The sequence below is a fragment of the Varroa jacobsoni genome, unplaced genomic scaffold, assembly GCF_002532875.2.
Source record: "Varroa jacobsoni isolate VJ856 unplaced genomic scaffold, vjacob_1.0 scaffold_74, whole genome shotgun sequence".
NCBI classification, from domain to species: Eukaryota; Metazoa; Arthropoda; class Arachnida; order Mesostigmata; family Varroidae; genus Varroa; species Varroa jacobsoni.
Window position 1 is genome coordinate 174,146 of NW_019212976.1, and position 20,462 is coordinate 194,607.

General features: G+C 37.4%; 3 protein-coding genes across 6 annotated transcripts; 2 read left to right on the forward strand and 1 right to left on the reverse strand.

Annotated features, from left to right (window-relative positions):
- Positions 1 to 168: 168 nt before the first annotated feature.
- On the forward strand, positions 169 to 4,194 carry TyrRS (Tyrosyl-tRNA synthetase). Its single transcript, XM_022837377.2, has 8 exons — positions 169 to 456; positions 1,373 to 1,509; positions 1,669 to 2,071; positions 2,273 to 2,485; positions 2,656 to 2,819; positions 2,947 to 3,288; positions 3,514 to 3,606; positions 3,760 to 4,194. The coding sequence occupies exons 1-8, from the start codon at positions 381 to 383 to the stop codon at positions 3,907 to 3,909; spliced, it is 1,578 nt and encodes a 525-aa protein (XP_022693112.1). The 5' UTR covers positions 169 to 380; the 3' UTR covers positions 3,910 to 4,194.
- Positions 4,195 to 4,307: 113 nt separating this feature from the next.
- Positions 4,308 to 17,017, reverse strand: Pop4 (ribonuclease P/MRP subunit POP4). 4 transcript variants are annotated; one of them, XM_086969316.1, is made up of 5 exons: positions 16,819 to 17,017; positions 6,174 to 6,333; positions 5,853 to 6,042; positions 5,042 to 5,171; positions 4,308 to 4,781 (listed from the first exon to the last, which is right to left on the reverse strand). In XM_086969316.1, the coding sequence occupies exons 1-5, from the start codon at positions 16,859 to 16,861 to the stop codon at positions 4,600 to 4,602; spliced, it is 705 nt and encodes a 234-aa protein (XP_086825442.1). In that variant the 5' UTR covers positions 16,862 to 17,017; the 3' UTR covers positions 4,308 to 4,599. The 4 variants fall into 4 exon arrangements, with proteins under 4 accessions (XP_086825442.1, XP_022693215.1, XP_022693229.1 ...); XM_022837480.1 differs by having other exon boundaries at positions 5,008 to 5,171; positions 16,819 to 17,014; XM_022837494.1 differs by lacking the exon at positions 16,819 to 17,017 and adding an exon at positions 6,846 to 7,020 and having other exon boundaries at positions 5,008 to 5,171.
- On the forward strand, positions 7,101 to 12,401 carry LOC111262802 (ATP-binding cassette sub-family F member 1). The gene is made up of 7 exons (XM_022837369.2): positions 7,101 to 7,332; positions 8,298 to 9,164; positions 9,368 to 9,643; positions 9,998 to 10,236; positions 10,410 to 10,635; positions 10,826 to 11,254; positions 11,612 to 12,401. Exons 1-7 carry the CDS (start codon positions 7,227 to 7,229, stop codon positions 11,797 to 11,799), a joined length of 2,331 nt encoding a protein of 776 aa, XP_022693104.1. The 5' UTR covers positions 7,101 to 7,226; the 3' UTR covers positions 11,800 to 12,401.
- Positions 17,018 to 20,462: the final 3,445 nt, after the last annotated feature.

The window sequence follows — 20,462 nt, forward strand, 5'->3', positions numbered from 1 at the left end:
ACATGTCCAGGTTTGACCGTTCCATCAGGCGGCGGCCTTTAGTATGTTGAGCTCCGATTCGAACGTTGGCTCCTTTTTCTAACTAGTATTTTTGCGTAAGTTGAGTTGCAACACGATCAGTTCTAGAGCTCTACAGGTAGAAGGGAGCGTCACAAGCTACGTGAAATCATTTGCCCCTCGATCATTGAAATCGCTTTGGAATGACGTCATGTAACACATTGCCGGCTGATTTTCACGTGATAAAATTCTTCGAGGGCTGATTGCTCCACGCTCAACTTCTGCTGTAAGGCAACCGGTGTGACGCCTCTGGTGCTCTAAGAAACCATCTGGTACAGATTTAACCAAAACATCGCTGCAGGAGTGATAGTGCTTTGAGAAAAATGGAAACGATGAGGGTCTCGATGTCAGTGGATGAAAAGTACGACCTTATAACGAGAAACCTACAAGAAGTCCTTGGTAAGATATTGGTATAAATATTAATAGTGAGTGATATGATGATGATAGGTTCTCACGTGTGACATAATAATCACTGGGCAATTGCAAAGTTATCTTCAATGCCGTTATAGCTCTACGCCTGGCATTCATAATAGTACCAATTTGAACTATGTTTGTAGGTTTCTAGAGTCGATTGCAGGAAAATCTTAGTGATACTATTGACATATTTATGCATTAAGGCAGTATGTTTTTTATTCTCTAATAAAACTAATTTTTGTTTTCACATGAGTCGCATTTATGTATCTACTTAACTAGCTTTGAGACGTTACGCGGATGCCGAAACAGTGTGAACAAAAATTAATGTCATATGTATAAAGACATACAGCGTAGTGAAATATTTTGAGTAGATTTTGTTTATATGTTATATTTTCCACGTTGACAAGATGCATAACTTATATAATAAATTAATTGCGAGGGTCGATCTTCTCTCGCCAGGAATGAAAGGCTTGAGATTTGCCTGTCGTATGAGAAGTCCAGTTGAACTGATCTTCGCGCCACATTATATTCTCATAGTGAGAAGAAAAAGAACAACTGAATTAAGTGTACCTAGCAGTAAAATGAGATTTTTCAAATACAATATACTAGTTTATGATATTTATATTTTAATTGAAGTATTTCAAAGTGCACTTTTTTCCACCCTGCACGTTTTGTCAGTTATCATTAAGCATAACTCTTTTATTATTGTATTACAATAGCTCCCAAACAATGGTAAATATGCTTTTTCTATATCTTTAAAGAAAAAACTTATCGGACTATTTAATAAGATGATAACAGTTCGAATTAATATGATAAGAACTTTGAAGCACTTTAACTTGAACGTACTAGTATATGTTAACTCGACGAAATAAATAATACATTTTCTTCTATTTTTTTTGAGGTGAGCAACGCATCAAGGATATTCTGAAGCAACGCGATTTGAGGATTTACTGGGGTACGGCAACAACGGGCAAACCCCATGTAGCTTATTTCGTTCCCATGTCCAAGATAGCCGATTTTTTAAACGCCGGTTGCGAGGTACGTAACCAGTAACATCCTTAAAAATTATTGAAACGAATACGTACATATTACGTTCACACGTTTAGTATGCAAAATTCGGAATTGGCTGCAGTATTAAATTGAATTTAAAGAAAAACGCCTCGTCTTAACATATTGTGCTTAAATTGTGACTCTCAGGTGACAATTTTATTTGCCGATTTACATGCCTACTTGGACAATATGAAAGCGCCTTGGGATCTGCTTGAACACCGTGTAAAATATTACGAGGCAGTAATTAAGGCTATGCTGACCTCCATTGGAGTGCCACTTGAAAAGTTGAAGTTCGTCCGCGGTTCAACGTACCAACTCAAACCAGACTTTACGCTCGATGTCTATCGCCTTGTTTCTATGGTAACAGAACACGACGCTAAAAAGGCAGGTGCTGAGGTCGTCAAGCAAGTGGATCATCCCTTATTATCAGCGATGCTGTATCCACTTTTGCAGTGCCTCGATGAGGAGTACTTAAAAGTCGATGCACAATTCGGTGGAGTGGACCAGCGCAAAATTTTCACATTCTCGGAGAAATACCTCCCGTCCCTTGGTGAGTATGCTTAGCAAGCGATTCCGCGATGGTTACGTGACATAGAGCTTCTTTAATTCATAAAACCGTACTTCTACATATTTGGCACAGATGTGCTTAATCATTATGGCCCACACGTGAGAGAACCAAATTGCTCATTTGTAAGTAGATAAGAACGATAATGATGCACTAAATGTCTCTAGACTTATTCTGTTTTTCTAGGTTACGCTAAGCGGAGTCACTTGATGAATTCAATGGTACCAGGATTGGCTGGTGGCAAGATGTCATCTTCGGAAGAGGACTCTAAAATCGATCTTCTAGATTCTGCAACAAGTGTAAAAAAGAAACTCAAAAAAGCGTTTTGTGAACCAGGAAGCCTTGATGAAAATGGCGTTCTGGCTTTTGTCAAGCATGTACTCTTCCCTATACACTGCGGTATGCACAATGTGTTTTTCTGGATACCAATACAGCTTTTTTAATTTTTTATTTGTCGTGCTTTTTCCAGATAGATCCAGTAGATTCAAATAGAGGGAATTTGCTAATATTAATCCATATAAATGACAGATCTCCAAGATAAATCGTATGTATGTTTCTTTTTCATTTAGGAAAAATTATGACGATACGCCGTACGCCTGAGAACGGCGGAGATGTTTGTTATGAAAGCTACGAAGCGCTAGAAAACGACTTCATTGCTTTAAAACTTCACCCCGGTGACCTCAAGACATTAGTTGAAGAACAGATTAACAGACTCCTTGATCCGATTCGTAAAGTAAGTCTATAAATAATTCTTTCAATTAGCCACATAACAAACCCTACAGATGTTAAAATTATGTAATATTACTCGTTGAATAGATTTAAATTATACTATTTTGTTTCATTTGTCTTCTTATTCATAGATTTTTGAAACCAGTCCAGAGCTGCAAAAGATCTCAAATGACGCTTACCCCTTACCAACGAAGAACGCGCTGGCGATCGAAGAAAACACTCCGGCACTGCTGGACATGCGCGTTGGACGTATCCTAGAGATCGACAATCACCCCGATGCTGATAGTCTATTCATTGAAAAGATTGCTGTCGGCGAATCTGAGCCACGTACTGTGGTTTCTGGCCTTCGAGGAAAAGTTGATCGGAAAACCTTACTTAATTCACTAGTAGTCGTATTGTGCAACCTGAAACCAGCAAAGATGCGTGGAGTCGAAAGCAAAGGAATGGTTTTATGTGCAAGTACACTTGAGAAGGTTCGTTTATTATGGCCGTGATGACTCAACTCTTGGACCATATCGTTATTAGCTTAGCAAAAATAAGAATCTGCCAGGCGAGTTGTTCTTATTTACAATAATCAAAATATTTAATATACTACTAGTTTTACAATAAATTTACTTAATTTACCAATTTAGATTTATATTTAGAAAGATGTCTAGAAATACCAAATCTTGGTCATCAACGTCATTGTTCTATTTTAGGTGGAAGTGCTTCGTCCACCGGCTAATTCAAAGGCTGGAGATCGTGTTGTTGTTGAGGGTTATGAAGTTCCTCCTCCTACAGGAATTCCTGAGGTAACAATGAAATTATCTTAAATCATTCTATGCCTAATTATATTGTCTGTGTTAAAGATCTAGTATTTATAATAGTATCTAGCAAAATCTTGTTTTCTTCTACTTGTTATAATGCAGTCTGACTAATCTGTTATTTGTTACTTTTTATTGAAGGTGCTGAACCCTAAAAAGAAGCATTGGGAAAAGTTATCCGTTGATATGAAAGTCTCGCAAAACCTTGTTGCCGAATATAGTGGTAACGCCTTCCTTGTCAACGGTGAAAATGTAACCGCGCAAACGCTGAAGGATGCACCCATTCGGTGAAGCTTGCTTATTCCGGGGCGCAATGCACAGAGCACTATATTTTTTAGTTTAGCCGCTGTTGACTAGTAAACGGGTAGCTCTAAATAAGAAACTATTACGGGCCCTAAGACACTTCTGGTTGTTTTTTCACCCTTTCAACATATTCATGAACTGCGTACCTGTTGACTTTGGATGGAAAATGGATTCGTATACTTTATTTATATGAATGTCCCAAAATGGCACATGCAACAGATCTGAAATGGTGCTGTCATTCACTTATATTTAATAAACTAAAAGTCACATCGATGTCACATGTCTGCATTGGAAAAAATGGTCTTAGCCTTAATTGGAAAAAATCATACATAATAAAATAATAAGACAAATAGCAAATCCGAAAACCCAGAAACATGATGCCGTAGTTCGGTTGTTAGTATATATGGCTGCTCTTTATTTCGCTTGATTCTGTCAAAGACCTGGGGGCTAGTTACATGATATAGAGTGAATACATTGAACATCTTTTCTTACGAATAAATACACTGATTACTATCTATATAATGCACATAATGAAATATTTACGAACTATAGCTAATTCCTACAATTATTTATTCAGCCTAACTAAAGGAGCTCATGACACGCTTCGCCACAATCTTCCTTAATTAGCATTAAATTTTTGCTCTGCTCTTAGCTTATGGACGAATGGTGAGGATTGAGCTATTTAGAATTTAAACTAAAGGTCAATATTTTCAGTAACTTTGAACTTGGTTTTTCCGCGCTCAAACCCATGTTTTCGGAAGTGCGAGCCGTAAATTTTAAACAACTTATCGTCGAGGGTGAATGCAAAAAGCGAACCTTTTTTAGGTATACATAGAATGCGGTCAGTCCTCGTGATGATCCTAAATAGCAGAAAATATAAGCACGTTAGGTAAGAATGCCTTGTGTTTCCAAGTCATACTACTCTCCCACATGAAAATTTAGCTGAAACCGAAAAAACCTTTTCTATTCTATTTATATGACCTGAATATTTGTTAAAGAATACTGGTACTGTTACTAAGCATTATGATACATTTTTTAGTTTAGCTAGACAGTTCGGTATATTCTTTAAAAAATAAAATATGTTACCTAAAGCAATTTTTCGTTTCTTGCACGACAAGACCTGTAGTTCCTACAAGAGACGCGCATTTGGACGCGGCCACCACAAAATGACAGCCCGTATAGTCGGCTTTCATTAGGGACCTCTGTAATGCTTCAACGGCAGACTGTGTTCGTTCTGTACCCACTGCTTCCTGAAAATATCGGCGTCGCACAAAGACGTGTGTAAATACTTGCACAAATACCTACGGCCTCGTCTCAATGAATAATCATTTTTTGACTTTGCATAGAAACACACACAGAACAGAGTAGTGGCTAAGCGAGAAGGTTATGTACAGATTACGGTATATAAATAATAATACTAATATTTCACCTTATCGTATCACGGTTATATAACTCGTGGTTTGCTCGTTATACAGCTCAGCTGTTAACAGGCTATAATATTATATTAAAATAAATGGATATTATTATTATTATTATTATTGATTGAGTAAATATATTCTTCTAGTATAAAAAAATAAACAGTTGTATATGTCGTCAAAAAAAGGTAAAAAAAATCATATTACTAAAATCAAGTACAAGATTAAACAGTGAAGAGGCGGTATTCAAAAAGGAATAGATTATTGCTTAAATGAATCGTAACCCGAGCACTATACGTAAAAAGGTTAAGACTTCAAACTTACGTGAGGTAGGCTTAGATATAGACTAAGTAAATCATTTACTAGAAAGCTGGGGACTATTACTCTTGTAAACCAACGTTTTCAAACGCGACCAGTGTCTCTGATTTAACGCGATAACCAATTCACATGTCAATAGTTGGAAGGCTAGCCAAACAAGATTAAAATTATTGGGATAGCAGTGCGGTAACAGCTCACCCTGAAATAGCCTTTCCACAAATCATGAACCTTAAGGAAGGTGTCATATGTGACGTCACCCGTTTCTATCTCGAATATTCCCAAGGTTTTCCGATCTCGAGCTGTCAGAAGATTATGGACATGCCTTTTGCTCTTGCCAGTTTTCTTTTTCTGGCTTGCACGGAGCCGTGATGTAAAAAGGTAACCTTGTCTGCAACGTGTTAATCGACCTTAATAAGAGTATCGATGTAAAGCATTCTGCGCGTTTTCGTCGAAATATGCCTAAAGAGCACAAATCGAGTATCAATATAAGCCGAATCTTAAAATGTGTGCTATATGTACCTGACTGTTTGAATCGTTTCGTCTTTAACATCAGAATTAGCTTTAAGGAATCTTTCGAAAAAATGCGCTTGGGGTCCGCCGGCATCCCCTGGATTTAATCCAACCTCATGCGCCGTTTTATAATACTGTTCAGCATGTTGAGAAGTTGATGAGCTACTCGCTGCAAATGAAAAGAAAGATACAACTAAAAGGTGAACCTGATATAATTCGCCTATCAATATAACACCGATCCAGGTATAAAAAGCTGTAAAAAAAGCAAGGTCGATTTGAGGTAGAAGAACGATCATATTTCAATCAAAATTGTTACCGAAATTATTATGCAGTATCATAATGACAAACCTTGGTTTAACTTTAAACATCGATTATCGCAGCATCCATACATCTACTTCACTGTGACATTACAGACAATAGCATGCAAAGTTTTTTTTCACATATAGCTTTCTATTGCGAGACACATTTGTGAATGAATGTTTGAGTAATCAAGGTTCACATGCCAGCCTACGTTAGCAACAAATTAACTCTTAGCGGTTAGAATGACAACAACACTATACGCTTGTTTGTACGTGGGCAAGTAGTAAGCAGGATTTCAATCACTGGTTTGTTCAGCTATGCACATAACAATCGAAAGGGATTTTGATAGTTGAAAAGTGAAACAATTAAAACCGTGTAAACCTTTCTGATCCATTATCAAACTGCTGAAACGTTCACTTGAAGCCTTCCGCTGAGCAAGGTGTTAATGATAATTCATTACTAACACTCATGTACACGTACGACCAGCTCCACCTTAAACCCTCTATAATTAGATATAAATAATCGAAATACAAACGACGATAGCTACTAGCCAATGAAGTCAGCATGTGGCGCACATGGGCCGACATGACATTAGCACCGTAAACTTGTATACTAGACATTGCAATTGACGGGAAAGGTGTTCGAATTTCTTCTTGCCTTTTCCACGTGAACGGACCGCGCCGGCCAACTGACATACTCACAACACTTTGATTATAACTGTCAGTCGGTACCGTTTGAAATCACTGAATGCGTGCCTAAAAAATGTCGAAGGGGACTGATAAAAAGAAGTCGCGACATGGCGACGCCGACATAGATTATTCTCCTGCTGACACAAAAAATGGAAAAACGATTGACGCCCAAGACAAAGGTTAGTTTACCTATAATTTCCGATTTGCCATGTGACTAACGCGACCGTATGGCGAAAAATTCACGATCAGGGTTTGTATCAATTGCCAGTAGAATCTGTCCTGATTTACCAAGCTGCAACGAATCGGATTTGTTTTTCCCGAGTTAGTCAATTTCGTAATCTTGTTTTTGGATAAAATTGCGTGGTACGTTGCGCCTGTGTCATATTGATTGATGTTATGTGTGTTACCTGTTAGGTTTGGCAGCAATTCGTGTTAGGTCATATTATGTACCTCTAAGTGGACAAATATTAGTTATCTTGCTTCGTTTAATACGCTTCATATGAATCATAGCAAATGGTTTGCACAGCATTTAGTAGACCGCACAAGCACAAACAATTCGTCGTGGGAAGACATCATACAGTCAGCTGATTCATTTAGGTGTGTCTGAACAGAACTAAAAGACTGACACAAAAAGGAAAATAAGGATCGCATGTCCCTCCAGTAATTTCTTTATAGAGCCTCACGTACACCAAACGATGTTTTCAAGGTTAATATAACCTTGCACTGGGTTTTAACTTAGTTTTAACATAGTTCTGTTTCACATAGCACTAAATTCTCTAATCAAACCTGTGTCAATTACGGAATAGCTGGGTAGTTCGGGTGAACTTTTTGGTTTTAATGACCATGAAAATTCACTTTGGGTAATTGAAAGTTAGTGTTCCCGGTTATTTTAATGAAATGGATGTTCGCACATGTTATTTGAACAGGATTATGAAGTTATTATTGGCACAAACCATTAGATATCTGACTGCAATGTTTAAATCTCATAAACCGCAATTGCAATATCGTACACACTGTATTTATTAACTATAATTTCATCAATTGAAATTCATATTGAAATTTTGGGTATATTTTTTTACGTAATTTTAATCCAAGCACTATTTTTCTAGCGTTATTGATGAAATGTATTCGGTTTTCGTTTCAGCCAAGAAGAAAGACAGAAAGTCGAAAAAAGCGGCTGAATTGATGGCCTTAAAGACTGAAGCGGAATCTTGCTCTGCTACAAAACACTATCCACCCGAGAAGGTAAAGCAAGCAAAAGCTGACAAATCGGCAAGTAAAAAAAGTCAAAATGGTACTGAAAATGATTCCGATGACAAGGACAAGTTAGACGGAAAGTCTCTAAAAAAAGAAAGCGAAGTAGAAAGTCTAGCGAGGAATGCGAACGCGGAAAAAAATAGACCCCCTAATAAATCAATTGAAGAGGAATTAGAAAATTTCGAGATAAATGGCGACGAAAATGAACCTGGAGAACTAGCTGAGGGCGATGATGTTTTTGACGATAAAGAAGAACTAGAATCGATGGGGGATGACCCAGCTTTAGCCAAAATGTCAAGAAAGGAACGCAAAGCGTGGAAGAAACAGCAAGACTATCAAAAAACTCTTGATGCCATGGCGGCGCCTAAGGGTGTTACTGATACAACCCAGTTCACCGTGTCTCAGGTCGATAAAAGTGCTGTACAGCAGGCTCAGTTGAAGCATGCCGTGGATATTAAGGTGGAAAACTTCAGCATATCCGCCAGAGGCAAGGACTTATTTGTCAATGCGTCTCTGTTGATAGCTAAAGGAAGGCGTTATGGCCTTGTTGGACCAAATGGACATGGTAAAACGACACTTTTGAAGCATATCGCCAATCGATCCTTGAATATTCCGTCGAGTATTGATGTGCTCCTCTGTGAACAGGAAGTAATTGCTGATGACACGCCTGCCGTAGAAGCGGTTATCAAGGCTGATACGAAAAGACTTCGCTTGCTAGAAGAGCAAATGAAACTGGAGAAATCTGTTGCTTCTGGTATGCATTTTCTTAAAAGAACATCCAGAATGATAAAATGGGCATAAGGAATAATTTGAAGCTATGTACTCTACGTGCTATGCAACCCTTTATTATTGTAAAGCTCTGAAGGCAGAACGCATTTAGGCACACTTTTTTTCTCTTTGATCATTAATAGTACATTTTTTTATTGAAGGTTAACGTTGTAAGTTCCCTTTATATAGGCAACGTAAAGGACCAAGAACGTTTGAATGAAGTTTACGAAGATCTGCAGGCGATTGGCGCAGATTCAGCTGAACCTCGGGCTCGTCGTATTTTAGCCGGTCTGGGTTTCGATAAAGAGATGCAAAATCGTCCTACAAAACAATTTTCTGGAGGTTGGCGTATGAGAGTATCCCTGGCTCGAGCTCTCTTTATGGAACCAACGCTGCTTATGTTAGATGAACCCACGAACCACCTGGATTTAAATGCTGTCATCTGGCTTGATAATTACCTACAGGGTAAGATAAGAAAGCGAAAACAATCTCGCGCTTACCTGCACCAGTTTAAAACACGTGTACTTCTGGTAGGTTACAATTATTTAGCCACAAGACTATACGTCTTTATGATTTTGTAATAATTTTGGACGAAACAAGAACTCAATAATTCTTGACAGTTTTGGTTAAAATCGATGGGAACGTGGAGCAGGCTTATTAGCTTCGATTTTCATTTACACCATATGTCTATTAAATTTCAGTCTGTTTTTCTCCCTTAACAAAAGCATTTCATTCCTGGCATGAACAATTATATAGTTTCCTTATTCTTCAATAATCCTTATTGTTGAAAAATGCAACTAAAAACTTAATAAATTACAGGCTGGAAGAAAACACTTCTAATCGTATCCCATGATCAGAGTTTCCTGGACAACGTATGCACGGATATCATTCACCTGGATACTCAAAAGCTTTTCTATTATCGAGGAAACTACACGCAATTTAAAAAGATGCATGAGCAAAAGAAAAAAGAGTTGCTGAAGGAATATGAAAAGCAAGAAAAGAAACTGAAGGCTCTTAAGCAAAGCGGACAGAGCAGCAAACAAGCAACAAAGAAAACGGTGTGATAAAACTATACACGATATCCTTTTTCAACTCTAGTTGTTAAACATTCCAGCCCTATATACAGTCGTGAGATGTATCTGAGTTCTTTTCCAGGCATAGAAACATGTCGACTAGGTATTTTGCTCAATAGGAGAGTTATCCATTCTTCTTATTCCGTATACTGTTGTAGGTGGAAGCGTTAACGAGAAAACAACAAAAAGGTCGCAGCAGTACAAGTGCAGCGAAAGCTGCGGAAGAGGAAGCCATCCCGGCAACATTGATAGCAAAGCCTCGCGATTATATTGTTAAATTTCGCTTCCCCAATCCACCGCCACTACAGCCTCCTGTACTCGGACTCTACAATGTCAACTTTGGATATCCTGGACAACCCCCTCTATTCAAGAATATCGATTTTGGTGGGACACAAAACCAAGTTACTAACAAATATCTTTAATAATACAAATTTCAATAAGAAGTTGTGATTCTGTAACGAGGCGTTTTGACCATAGTTGTATATGCTAGCAAACTCAATCGTATTAAACTCGTGTTTTAGCAACCCTTACTAACAAACGCACCCAATTTGGTTTCACGTCTGTGTTTACTAAGGTATCGACATGTCTTCAAGAGTGGCTATTGTTGGACCCAATGGTGTTGGTAAATCGACTTTCCTCAAGTTACTCGTCGGTGAACTTTCGCCAAACACGGGTGAAGTCCGCAAAAACCACCGACTACGTATTGGCAAATTCGATCAACATTCTGGAGAACACTTGAACCCAATTGAGAGTCCGGTTGAATACTTGCAAAGACTGTTCAATTTGAACTACCAGGACGCTCGCAAGCAGCTAGGCACATTTGGTCTTGTTTCTCACGCACACACAATCAAAAACAGCGACCTCTCAGGGGGTCAAAAAGCCCGTGTTGCCTTGGCAGAGTTGTGTCTAAAGGCTCCTGATGTCCTCATTCTTGATGAGCCAACTAACAATTTAGATATTGAAAGTATCGATGCTTTGGCAGAAGCGATTTCTGAATATGAAGGTAAGTACAAACACCATCAATTGACCTGGTTGATTACACAAAATTTACTTTAAGTCATAGAGATGATTATCAGGTTCTGCGTTAAGCGGCCTATCTGTAACATACGTACAAATAATATCAAAGCGCCACCTTTCTTTACATGTTTGATCAGTCGAATTTTGTGTCTCGATTGTACATATTTAGAATTTGGAAAAATTTTAATGTAGCATACGTTTTATAGATCAGAAAAGGTACTGTACTTCAAAGGTTTAATAATACAAGTTCGAAAACGATGACTTGTATTCTAAGACCTGGCCTATGAGTTTTTTATGATGGTCAAGACAACTGTAAGAATTTTTTTCAAATAAATGTATGCAGGCGGTGTAATAATTGTATCCCATGACGAACGGTTGATTCGTGAGACGGACTGTCAACTGTGGGTCATCGAGCATAAAACAATCGAGGAGATTGATGGTGACTTCGACGACTACCGAAAAGATATACTGGAACAGCTCGGAGAACAGATCAACAATCCATCGATTGTTGCCAAACAGGCCCTTGAGTAGGCTCTTTATTCTATATATATATATATATATATATATATATATATATATATAAAAGAATACATAAAGGTAGCTAGGAACATTTAACCTTTAACAATGATTGGCAAACCGGAACCGATTAATTCAGATTTTTGAGATTACGATACATTAGTACAGAAGCATTTTACTGGCAAAAACGATACTAATGAAGTTAGACTGAATATAGAGTTTGGTATAAAAAACATTCGTCAATAGCAATAATTCGTAGCAGCGTAAGCGTCGGTGATTACCCCACGGTGTAGTGGGGTTAGGTTACAACTATTAGGGAATATGATTGAAAGGCTGCGACACCACTTGCTCGGTACGATAGCGGAACGTATTATGTTCGAGTCCATTTGTTAAACCACAGATTAACAATGTACTTTAGGTACGGTTAGATTAAAAACCGCCAACGGACAAAGAAACATAATATAAAGTGTGTTGGTCGAGTGGTTAGCTCTAAGTGGTGAAGGCGATAGCCGAACGATATTATGTGAAATGTTGGACGGATCCGGGCGTTGTAATAAAAAAAAAATAAAATTGCCACTTCTGTTGAGGTGATGATGGTGTTCATGCTGTCGAAATAAGTATCGTTTTTTAATACATTTGATAATTATCGTTCGTAACCAGACGCATTTGCAATAGTAATTAGATATCCGCTGCCGTCAAGAAAATCTCTGTACATAGAGCACTACGTTAACCTGTCACTTTTCAAATGGCATATTGACTTAGGAATGAGACCTAGGTAAATGAACACATCCTGCATTTTGATTCAGCTCATTGAAAATTTTCGACTGGTATCAAGACACACCCCTACTGCATAGACTTTTTTTGTAAAAAATGTTTATTTCAATATCACAGCAGCAAAAAACCTTCCAAATTTTTGTATGCTTTTTTATGCCAAAGTTACCATTTTAGATATAGTACCACATCTTACTCTGTTCGTTAAGATTTACTAATTAATGTAGAAAATTGGTTTAAAGAAAATTGATTTTTTTATTTAAATGTTTCTCTAAAAAATGTTTAAAGAATATTTTTGAAAGAATATTATGAAAAATATGTTCAATTAAAGTGTATTTCATGCCAGCCGCCATAGGTTTCCGACTAATATTTATTCCTTTAAAAAAATACTGAAAAGTAGATTGAAACAATAATTGATTTTTGAGAAATTCCACGCCGAAATATACATTCTCGGTATAGAAACATGTAGTGCATTTTTCTTCATCTAGGCGAAAGTTTTCGATCAGAATCAAGAACGACTGTCCCCTACATAGATTTCCATATAAACATTTGGCTGCTACTTCGTCAGTAGAAAATTTATTTTTTTACATGCGGTAGTTCAGCCGTTAGGCGTCATTTCAAACAGCTAGCTTCCACCATGAAGCAGAGTATGTATATATGCCCGGACGCGAACGTAAATCTCCAGTTCCCTTGAATTTGAGAGGTAAACGTCTTGTCCACCACGCTATGACGAACATACGTTTTACGGGTTGAAAAAAAGCCGATTGAATGAATACTTCTTTCTCGTGTTTTTTTTTTTTGTTCAGTACTCTATGTGTTAAAAATAATTACGGATCAGCTTTATGGTGCTGAACAGATGTAATTTTTCACTTAATTTCATTAGTTATCACGCATAATAGCCTAAGCATTCCTCCGTTAAATTTTTAGGAAACGCTTTATAGTCATATCTACAATACTAAGGCCTTTTGCTATTATCTATGGTGAAAGTATTATAACCTATTAATGACCTATACGAGTTTTGTGTAGCTTCTAATATTTTAGGCTAGACAAATTATCGTTTAAAACTAAGCTTTTTATTATCCAAAGATTTGGTATAAAAATAGATTAATATTTATTATAGTGTTACTAAAGTGCTACTAGCTTTGAAATTTATAGCTTTGTTAAATAATATGAAATGTTAAGTAATAAAAACCATAGTAAGCTCATTTGATTTACACAAAATGCCTCCTGAATTGTTTGTTACATGACAAAGAGCTGTTTGCAGAAACCATATACTTCTCCAACGATTTCTTACTGAATTTCTTACTGAAAGCTAAGTGTTTATGAGGCATCGCTTTAGTCTCAAACGTGCGTAGCTAGGGGTTAGATTAAACTATACGGAGTTGATTTTAAATCTTCTCTAGTACGTGTATTCTTATCAGGTTGTCCAGTGGACATTCCCATGAGGTTACACAGCTATCACGTATCGGTAATCACGTTCAAACTAATTTAAATCGGCTAAAGTCATAGTTGTCATTATATAAGTTTTTCGGCTGAATGGAAGGAATCGAGTGTTTATCCCGACAATGCAGAAGGTCAACGACCTCCGCGACATTAGATGAGTACACTTTCACTAGTTTACTGCGAAGAGACAACAGTTTGATCAGTAGTAGCAACAAGCATCATGTAGCATGTCGTTTAATGCCCTTCGTGAACAAGTGTTACAAGTGCGCACTTCTTCTATTCTGTTGTAAGCTGTCAGCAGCAGCAACGAACCGATCTACAATACATATATATATAGCCGCAACAGTGAGTAACCATCGCGCAAAACTAGGAATAGGATATGTAGTTTAGTTACGTCGGTGAACAAGTTTATACTTCTTATGCAGACAAAATATTCCATTTATGATATTGCAACTTTGATAATGGATTTCATAATATGAATCGTTAGTTATTTTGGTGAACGAATCATGTGGATTATAATTGCCATACTTAATCTTAATTTAGTATGGTTGTAAAAAATGTTCTCTTCGATACTACTATGGAAAACAATAAGGCCGCGTAACTGTCAGGAGGGTCAAGCTTACTTCTCTTGGGATGCGTGGGAAGGTGAATAAGAAGGTATGAAATGCAATAATGAAATGCTTTTTTTAGAGTAGGGCCAAAGAGGTGTAAATTTAATCGATCTTAACTCATTGCAGCTTTTTTAAATTGAAAACAAATCTCTCTAATATTAAGCTCACTGATGAAATTACTCTGATCATGTGTAGAAATTTTTTATTAAAACTATGACAAATTCACGTGATGCCGGCTTGAGCGATTTGTTTAGAAGAGCTTAAGATTTCAGATACTAATTACTATGATCCTCTTATTCCATATGTCAATTTTATTGTTTTCGTCGTCAGGTATATTTAACATATATCCACTCTTAACATGCATTTGTTCAAAGCTGTGGTGACGCAAAAATATAATTTGCAGAAGCTGTGTAATTTGTTTTGTAAAATATTATCTTTAACTAATTGAGAAATTATAAAATATGTACATATAATTAAATTATTTTACAAAAAACCACGTGAAGCAGGATCGATTTAGTACTAATTAATCCAAACCCAAACAAAGTCAGATGTAACCTGAAAAAACTAGAGTAAACCTATTCAAGATGTAAAAATTACAGGTTTTTTCCACGTAAGCTTTGACATATCTAAGAAACAGAATGATCTCATAAAGAAAATGCATGCTATTGTGTCGGTTTTAAATGTAAAGACGACCAGTACAAACATATAAATAAATAATATATTGACTATCGACGCAGCAGAAAATCTCAAGGTACAAAATGGCTTCGCGAAAGATTTGCTAAATGAATAACTTCTTCGGGCTAAGCTTTGATACAAAGACATAACCAATGTAAAAAAAAACTCAGAGTGAATAGAGAGAGAATAGATGAATTAGATTTTTGGTCGAGATACATCAGGTGTGCAATATTTAGGGTGTGAAGGCGCGAAAAAATCCGAATAATAATAATTCCGTTGTGTTATATTGCGCCGACTGTCGTCCTCTGTGGTTGCGAGAAAATATAATCATAGATCAACAGGAACCGAAACCTTAGGCCTTATAATATAATAAAATTATAACGATGATAGAAAAAGGACAAATCTTAGTGATCAGTCCCAAAACTGTACCGTGAGTTTGCAAACAATTTAGCAGAACAAGTGAAAGGTAGGAAATATGCTACATTAATAGATAGTTATTCTTCTGATTTTTAATCTGGACATACTGGGATAGCAGTGGCTCGGTAACAAATTTTTGACAGATCGTACGCGATAGGCTTCGTGGTAGCCTCAGAACAGCTGCGAGAAGACTAATAACAAGCAGAGGTAATCTCTAGATTTGCAAATGAGCAATGATATTTGTGCTTTAGGTTCAGTAAAAGGTTGAAGGACAATTATTGGACCGGTTTGCATTCTCAAAAAAATTCAAAATGCAGTGGTAACCTGTTTGCGTAATAAACCTAGAAGTATGGAAGTGGTCTGCATTACAACTCGGGCATAGACATACGATTCGTTCGAAAAGACCAAGGTGTCTGAAGCCATGCTTAACGGCAACATCTGACGGTAAACTCGGAACGTTTATTATTGAACCTAATAGATAATGTAATTTTTTTTGTAATGTAGTCACACTTGTTACAATAAATCTAATCCCTCTATTAATAAGTTCAAAAATTTGATGTGTTTGAAAAGTGGCGCTTTTCGTTCATCATTGGGTAAACTCTTCGTTAGAATTTGTAACGTATTATTATAAAATAATAATTTTGAATTTTAATGCACATGCATTCGTTATCATCAAATGCCGTTAAAACGATAGTAGTATGTTCCTGGCGGACTTGTGAGCATCGCGCCGTTCTTTTTTTGCCGTTAATTAAACTAATTTCCATAGTTGTTACAATAGAAAGGCTCTCAAAAGCGCGGACGTTTATAGCTATTAATAATTCAGTTCTTATAGAATGAATATGACAGCTGTTTAAATTTTGTTCTTTTGTATATCCAATTGTTCTTAAAGGATTTGCATATTGTGTTCTTATTGGAAACTGTAGGATAGTCCTTACTGAATGGAACTTACTGAATGGTAGGATGGATAAAATTTAGTTTCGTAGAATGAGTTTCTAAACGCAAAATGAAAATAATAACACTAATAACTATAGAGTTTATTCTAATAGAGACTCGTCATGGCAACAGGCCTATATATAGAGGCGGGGTCAAAACATCCGGCTTCAATTTAATACAATACCTTTCGTGTTTTCCGCCATATGTATCTTATTAACTTCTTCCATTTCAACTCTGAGTTGTTTTATTCAGTACACCGCTTTCAGAGAGCCATACGTGATGCGTCTTCAAGCTGGATTTAAAAATGCACAACGGGAAAAACATTTTATAGGTTGCAAAATGTTGATTGTTGACGGCCTACCAATGCAATTGTTTTCGCGGTACGCGGAAGAAGATTTGCCGATGTTTCACCGCTTATCCGCCAGATGGCGGGCAGAATGAACCCGCGCAGCGATCCTCAACTAAAGCGGTGGCGCTTTTACAGCGGGGGTGCTAACATACGACGAACTCATATAAAATATATGTACGTAGAAAGAAAGAATGTACAGATGATATAATCTGATATAAAATAATGATATAATTTGTTTAGATGTATCGCACGCTGCAGCCTTATATGTGATATATACCTAAAGAACTAGAAGAGTTGCGTTAACTCTCATCGATCTAGTTGATTGCGTAGAGCGCCCTTTCCTGCGCAGCTGTCTAGGCCGCTTCGCATTAAACAGCTGATTCACTGTGGGCCGCGGTAGTAGCGCTCCTGGCACAGTCGATTGTATCGCGTAGAGCAAGCATATAGGTAACGCCATTTGCCCGACAGTATCGAGCCACTGATCCGCAGGAAAGCCTAACGCCCCGTAGAAAGTCACCGTCGATAACTGCTTCAAATCTGTGTGATTTGCGCCGTGTGTTTGTCTAGTCTTACAACCTAAACCGCTATGAAGTTTAAGTATAAGGAAGAACATACCTTCGAGAAGCGTCGTGCGGAGGGAGAGAAGATCCGCAAGAAATATCCTGATCGAGTTCCCGTAAGTATATACACTACGCTAACTATTATATCACGCAGCATAACGCGTTGGAAAACTGATGACTAAGTATCATGTCTACAACTCTTGTGTGTATCATCCTTCACTACAGATGCGTGCTATCAGTGATGGCATAGCTTCCATCACTGGTTGGGATCCTCATATTTAGATAGTCGCGTAAGTTTCAGAAGCTAAGCTTAATTATATGAGCGCATTCCTTGGCCTAGTGCGCAGTTAGGCCCATGGGGACATATGCCGTTCGTGCGTTTTGTCAGCGTTTCATGAATTTGCCTGCTACTCATCATTATACGCAGACCTCTGTTAAACGAAACACATTTTGTGTCTATTATGGATGCAACTGTTGCGCTGTGTTAGTGGTTGCCAATAAGCGTCGGAAGCTAAATGCTCCAATATACTTGGCATAGTCATTCACATTAGCTTACAATTAATCACATCAGATATGTTTCTTCTCAGGAATGAGTAGCTCAGGGTGGAACCATTTCGTTTATTAGCAGACTGCAGCAGCAAATCAAAACCTATTTTTTATGCGTAAAAATTATATAGAAATTATATGCTTTTCCACGCAATACAGTTACTACTAATACATGTATGTCTTGTAAAATGTTTTGACATTGTCTAGCAATTTGACGTACACCAGGGCATGAAGGGCAAGCACCATTCGCACACTTTTTGGCACGACTCCCGATTTGACTAAAGTATTTGCCTACGGCAAGATAAGTGGCTAACTAAACAAAAAGCGAATTAAAGCGAGAGATAGAAGAGTGGCGATAACAATATGTTACCTGAAAGACAGGTACAGGCTGACGGCCTACTCTGAGGTCATAAGGCCCTTATCAAGCCTGCCAAGATCTTGCAATCATGATCCGCAGCACACGCTACGTCATTTGGCTTCCCTGCATTGCAGCTTCAGCGGCCAAAAATGATCAGCTTAGTTATACATATTGGTAGCCAATGTAAAGTAGGAAAAAGCAGTCTATCCACTAATATTTTCGTTGTTGCTAGTCGTGTCCTGGTAACCGTCTCAGAAATGGAGATAACGATAATGATGGTTGTTGTTGATCCAGACCGAGTGGGGGCTCTTGCTCATTGTTTTCTCTCTGGCTACGAAGGCTGCGGGGTATAGTTTAAACCGTAAAATTATCCAAGCCTGTTACGCTATAGGTATAAGAAATAGGTTTTAGGAATCGCCCAATGTGTTTTTAAAATACCCCTAAAACAGAGGATTATTTTTGTATTCTATTAGATATGGACGCATTTAACGAAGCATCTGACATACGTTTTATAATAAAACGCCAGTACTATTTTTTTTTTCAAATTCAACTTAGTATTAGTGAACCATTCGTGTTTACGAGGCGCGGGCATAATTAGCCAGCATTTTCCACTGTATTTGAAGAACGCAGATAGGGTTGTGAGCAGTTTTCTGTTAAGCCTTGTGGCAAGCAACCGATGGCCGCAACACAATATGGTGCAAACAATGCAAAAACGGTATTGAAATTCAGGTGTCAGGACGGGACCGCTAACGTGGGACCTCTACGTTACGTGGTAAGCGTTAAGCAAAGCGACTCACCAATGTTGTTTTTTTATCAACAAAGGAGAAAGTTCGGCGTATAGTTATCTTTCGCTGGTAACTTTGCTAAGCTTTATACAGGTCTGTCGATACCAAGTGTTACGTTTGTGATTAACCACGATTTGTTATTTTCACTAGTAGAGCCTACCTTGGCTAGTTGATGTTGCGTCAAATTTTATGTATAGATAAATATTTTTTCAAATGTTTGTCATAACCTGTGGAGCTCACCCTATATATATATATATATATATATAATGAGAGAGAACGAGATGTAGAGGGAGGCTCTTTGTTAAACTGGCACGCCAGTTGATCAGAGTTAACTTTAAACGGTAACCCGGTATTTAAATAACATTGCGATTATTGTTAGGATAACTGCCTTTAAAGATCTTATAATCGTACCTGAAATTGATATGCAGTTTTGATCAAGCGTTTTAGGCCTAATGCATTTATGCCATTTATACTACTGCTTGTAACTCCTACCCCCTATATATCCTATGCATGCTACAATGATTATTCGTACTTGCGTGACTATCAAGTAATGCTGCGACAAAGGCAGAGTTCTAAATGATCATGTCTTTGAGATGTCCCGCTTTTTAACGTGAAACATTCGGCTTCGTAATATTTCTGTATATAGTTATATATAAAATCCTTCTAGTCCAGTTTTTTTTACGCAATGCAGACGGAGCGAAAACAGTTATTGTAATTTTTATTACAGCTTCTAAAACCGATAAAAGAGAAAAGTTTTATATATATATATAAAACTTTTATTTTTAATAATTATATTTTTTACACCTTTCCCATTTGCTCAAGCTCAATTTTTTGTCAGTTTCTATCTCTACGATCCGAGATAACCTAACCCGATGGCAAAGTTCGAATTTCGAAAAGAAAAGAGCTTACGTGAATTATTCTTGCTTTAGTCGTTGTACATTTGTCTTCATCTCAACGAGAAGATTTGTTTTTGTTCCTTTCTCTGTGGAAAAAGGAAAGATTGTGTGAATGATCCAAGCGGAGAGAAATCTGACTATGCGCGTTTCTGCTAATCTTGGCAAAACATAACAATATGTTTGGCTTAGCACGTACGTTGACTTGAATGGTTTAAACAATGAATACGTTCGTTGCATTTAGCGCACTTCGGTGCACGGCGGTATTAATATAAAATTAATATCAGGCTTGGATTTATTATCATTTGCAGCAATCATATAAATGTCCTTCCGTAGA